General features: G+C 43.0%; 1 protein-coding gene across 1 annotated transcript; it reads left to right on the top strand.

Moving 5' to 3' along the window:
* The first annotated feature begins 2,178 nt into the window (after nucleotides 1-2,178).
* On the top strand, nucleotides 2,179-3,036 carry LOC109862379. The gene has a single exon (XM_020442412.1). It carries the CDS (start codon nucleotides 2,179-2,181, stop codon nucleotides 3,034-3,036), a length of 858 nt encoding a protein of 285 aa, XP_020298001.1.
* The last annotated feature ends 2,348 nt before the right edge of the window (nucleotides 3,037-5,384 follow it).

The raw sequence follows: 5,384 nt of genomic DNA, 5'->3' as shown, positions 1-5,384 counted from the left end.
CGGCTGCTTATACAAAGCACACTCAGAAAATAGAGTAAGATCATGCATTTTAAGGACCAAAGTAAAAGGACCAAATGCTATCTTTCTGCCACAACTCAGCAGCGAGGACCTCACAATCATCAAGGTGAGAGTAAAGCTAGCCGAGGAAGAGAATATGGAAGTATTAATAAGGTCAGTTTATATGCCTTATGACTCCACGGATCCACCACCACATGAAGAGGTAAAAAACCTAGTGGCCTATGCAGAAGCCAGAGGGCTTGAAATCCTGGTGGGGTGCGATGCGAACTCCCACCATGTAGGATGAAAAAACACAGACACCAACCTGCGGGGGAAGAGTCTCTACGACTACCTAATGGGCACACGATTAACCATTCTCAACAGAGGAAACGAGCCAACATTCCTAGACTCCAGAAAACAGGAAGTCATCGATATAACGATTTGTACGGAGAGGGTGACGGATCTGGTGTACGACTAGAAGGTCTCAGATGAGCCCTCTGGCTCTGATCACAGACAAATACGCCTAACTCTCCAACAAATACCGCAAATCAGCTGGGTTTGCAACCCACAAAAAACCAACTGGAAGGGCTTTAGGGCTGACCTTAAGGCCNAGCTCGCTATGGCCCCAACCAGTTTCAGAACCAAAAACAACTTGGAAAACGTGGCGGACTTTCTAAAGAATGCCATTACAAACGCCTGTGAATTAAACTGCTCACCAAAACCCAAGAATCCGGTGAACAAGATCCACTGGTGGAAAAAAGAGCTTGGTAAGGTCAAATTGAAAACGAGAAAGAAATTCAGCAAGGCGAGAAGAACAGGACTTGCAGTACACTGGGAGGCCTTTAGAAGCTCTCAACGAGAGTACAGCAAAGAGATTAGGAAATCAAAGTGCAAAAGCTGGAGACGTTTCTGTGAAAGCATTGAGAGCGCCCCGGAGGCATCCAGGCTTCACAGAATCCTCAGTTTGGATCACCGTCCCCAATTAGGCTGTCTCAAGCTCCCAACGGGGAATGTCACTGAGGAGGCAACAGACACATTAAAAGATCTAATGGAAGTTCACTTCCTAGGTTTTGATCATAACATACAACCCTGCCGACCAAAGCCTAGGGAAAATAAACCCAGGTACTGGCGGCTAGCAGTTGAGGTTGTATTTCCAAAGGGAGTTGAATGGACTGGTAAGACTTTCTCTCCCTATAAATTACCTGGACCGGATGGAATCTACCCGGTTCTTTTTCAAAAAAGGCTGGGAGTTCTGACAGGTCCACTCACAAAAATTTTCAGAGCTAGCATAGCCTTAAGACACGTCCCCCAGGCTTGGGGTGGTACAAGAGTAGTCTTTATACCCAAGCCTGGTAGAAATGGCCATATAACAGCCACAGACTTCAAACCGATCAGTCTCACTTCTTTTGTACTGAAAACACTGGAGGGACTGGTCGATAGATATCTGAAAATCGGCCCTCTGCTAGTACATCTGCTGTCTCCGGCTCAATATGCCTACAAGGAAGGCAGATCAACAGATACTGCTTTGCACCATCTCGTGGGCGGAGTCGAAGTGCAGTTGGAAGCAAAGGGATATGCCTTGGGCGTCTTTCTGGACATTGAGGAAGCTTTCGATAGCACCTCATATGATGTCATCAGAGAAGCAATGACCGGGCATTACATTCCCGCTGCTCTAGCAGACTGGACACTAAGCATGCTAACATGAAGAATCCTGATTGCCAATCAGGGGGACTCAAGTGTGCATGGTTTCCCCGCTAAAGGATGCCCGCAGGGAGGAGTTTTATCTCCTTTGCTCTGGTGTCTGGTCGCGGATGAACTTCTACAAGAATTACAAAAGAAAGGCTTCCTCGTCTTTGGCTACGCTGATGACGTGGCCATTATAGTGCAAGGTAAATTTCTTTCAACACTTAAGGAGACTATGCAGAAAGCCCTTAAGATTACGCAAGACTGGTGTCAATCAGAAAGATTTAGGGTCAATCCATTAAAGATCAAGGCCATGATTTTCACCAGGAAATACAAACCTGAGCCATTGAGCCGCTTAGACTCTGACGAGAAGATATAGAATACGTCCAGTCAGTAAAATATTTGGGAGTCCACTGAGACACCAAACTGAATTGGAAAACACATCTCAATATAAAGAGATCCAAATTCTACGCCTCATACTGGGCGTGTAGAAGAGCAATGGGAAAATCCTGGGATATTGAACTAAATAGTGCCCTATGGATATACAAAGCGGTACTTGTACCAAAGTTAACATATGCTGCTGTTGTTTGGTGGCCCAGAGTAGAAAAGATGGAGTCAAAGGATCAACTAAAAAGCCTACAAGGTAATTACTTGAGGGTTGCGGTAGGGACTATGAGAACGACACCAACAGAAGCGCTGGAAGTGGCACTCTGCATTCCATTTCTAAGATTGACTGTCATCAGCGCTGCCAAACTCACAGCATATAGACTAAGATGTCAGGGGGAGTGGAGAGATTTAGAAGTAGGTCATACCAGGCTCGAGTTTCTTCACAAACCTCCCTTTACCTTAAAGCAAGACAGAATATTCAGAATACGCCAAATGGACAAGGCGTTCTCCATAAACTTGACCACCAGGGCGGACTGGAAAAACAAAAATCTTCAGATCCAGCCGGGCACTCATGCATGGTTTACTGATGGATCTGGAGCAAACGGCTGCTATGGAGCAGGCATCTACTGTCCAGGATCAAATCACAGAGAGTTTTTCTCTCTGGGTAAANTGGCCACGGTCTTTCAAGCGGAAGTCCTGGCCATTCTGGAATGTGCAAGACTCCTACTCTCAAGAGAGACGAAAACTAAGAGGATCAATATCTATACGGATAGCAAAGCAGCCATAAAAGCTCTTGCCAAGACCACTACTGAATCTTCAGTGGTTTGGGACTCTATGCAAGCTCTAAACAGATTGGGCGAGCGAAACAACATCACGCTTGTCTGGGTACCTGGCCACCAAGGTATCCAAGGCAATAAAGTGGCTGATAGTCTGGCAAAACTGGGTACCTTAAAGAAACCAGTCTGCTAGATAGTTGGAGTTTTCTTTGCAACAGGAAAAAACCATATCAAGGACTGGCTGAAAAAAAAGCACAGGATCTCTTGGGAGATACTGAAGAGCTGCCGCCAAGCTAAGNCCCTGATGACTCAGCCATTGTCAGGTAGGACAAAGGAACTACTGACAATGAGTAAGTACAGACAAAGACTGTGTATCGGTCTTCTCACAGGGCATTGGGCCTTCAAGGCACATCTATTCTACTTAGGTCTAGTTGAGGAGAGTAGTTGTAGATTTTGTGGCAAAGAAAGGGAGGACAGCGTGCACATATTGTGTCGCTGCCCGTCTCTAGCACTCAATAGATTCAGATTTTTGGGCTCCATGTTTGTGGAGCCCGAGGACCTAAAATTAATTAAAATCGGCCATACGTGTAGCCTGGCAGCAAATGCAGGGTTTTAGCAGCTTGGTCGATAAACAACTAGCGGGAGTTGCAGAGGATCTTATAGATCTAGGTGACAATAGGGTCTCACAAGCCTTCCGCTCCTCGTTATCTATCTATCTATTTAGAATACGCGCACACATCCGTACTCGATCTCGACAATATAGCGATCGATCTTTTGTTTACGACGCGCACTTTCACTGTAACCGGAATTTTAAGCACTTCTGTTAATGTACTTACACTTTTACACGATCCACGGTCGCCAGGTGCTGGTTTATGGACTACTGAGCATCGTCCATTCTCCCCTGTCGTTGCTTCCTTTTTCCTTCTATTTTTAAGTACGAACCCGAAGAATGTCCAGACAAAGTAAGTATCATACTTACTTCTTTTATGTAAGTATATGTATATAATATATTTTTTTACACACACACAGTATATATATACTGTGTACATACAATATATATACTGTGTATATACAGGGTGAATCATCTGAATCTATCACCTCCAATAACTCGTTTGTGTGGCCAGGAATCAAAAAAAGTTTCATATAAAAGTTGTAGGGTTTCGAGGGGGAACCAAAATGGCGTACCTTTCAACTTCTGATTTTGACCAAAAGTGGGTTACTTCAACCAAAAGTAGTTTTTTTTAAATGGAAACCCCCCTTTTTGACACCAAAAAATGAAAAAGCGGAAAATTTTACGTTCAGATATAACCTTGGCTGTTTTAAAATTTTCAAGATGGCGAACAAAAATGGCGGACAAAAATTTTAGTCAACCGTTTTGCACCAAATTAAGTTTACGAGGGTTTTTGGGGTTGCTGATCACGAATCTGAAGTCAGATTTGCAAAGTTCAAAATGGCAGATCCAAGATGGCAGACCAAAATGGCGGACGAAATTTTTAGCCGAAAGTAATAGAAATTACTACTCTTAGCACTACCCAGAAACAACGGCGTGGACGTGGTAGTTTTTTGTTCCCTTTGGGGTGCTTTATTTACGTGAGTCCCCTTGCCTCTCACTATCGGGGTGCTTTCTTTAGTTAAGTTGTAACTTCAAACAGTTAATTCGCGAAGTAGTACACTTAGCGAATTAACTGTTCGAAATTCCGTCTATTTTCTTAAATGCATAGGTCGATACGCCTTCTGAATGATGTGACTGTTTTCAAACGAATTTCTTGAGATATTGCGGCACAAGCAGTCCGAATACGTTCCTTCATATTCTCCTTGGTTGTTGGTTTTTCGCTATAGACAATATTTTTCAGCATTCCCCACAGGAAAAAATCGAGAGAAGTTAAATCTGGCGAACGAGGAGGCCACGCGACTGCGCCCAATTTCCCAATCCACCTACTATTGTATCGGTTATTTAAATAATTTCTTACAATAATTGAATAATGTGCTGGCGCACTATCCAATTGAAGCCACATCTATTCTCTGGTGAATAAATCAATGTCTTCCAACAGGTGCGGTAAATCGTCCCGAAGAAACTGCAAAAAGTTTTGTCCGCTAACGTTTTCTTTAAAAAAATAAGGACCTATTAAATAGCCATTTACGATGCCACACTAGACCATTAAAGACCAACGATTTTGAAAATTAGTTGAACAAAACCAATAAGGATTTACATCGGACCAGTAGTGACAATTATGTCTTTTTACAGTTCCATTGCTACTGAAAGTTGCCTCATCCGAAAAAAGTACGTACCGGAATAAGTTTTCATCTTGTTGGATCATTTGCAGAGCCCATTCACAAAAATTTACACGAAGTAAGTAATCATTAAAATTCAAATGTTGTGTCACCGTTATGTGATATGCATGAAATTTTCTCGCCTTTACTATTCTCGCAACTGTTCGCTGAGGTATGCCAATTTCTCTTTCGATTTGACGAGTGCTAATATGACGATCGAGATAAATTTTCGCTAAAATGGTTATAACACGATTATCATTAACATCATAT

This window comes from Pseudomyrmex gracilis, unplaced genomic scaffold, assembly GCF_002006095.1.
Source record: "Pseudomyrmex gracilis isolate BER0280 unplaced genomic scaffold, ASM200609v1 scaffold_1697, whole genome shotgun sequence".
Taxonomy (NCBI): Eukaryota; Metazoa; Arthropoda; class Insecta; order Hymenoptera; family Formicidae; genus Pseudomyrmex; species Pseudomyrmex gracilis.
Note: the sequence above shows the minus strand (reverse complement) of the source record. Positions and strands in the feature narration are given on the sequence as shown.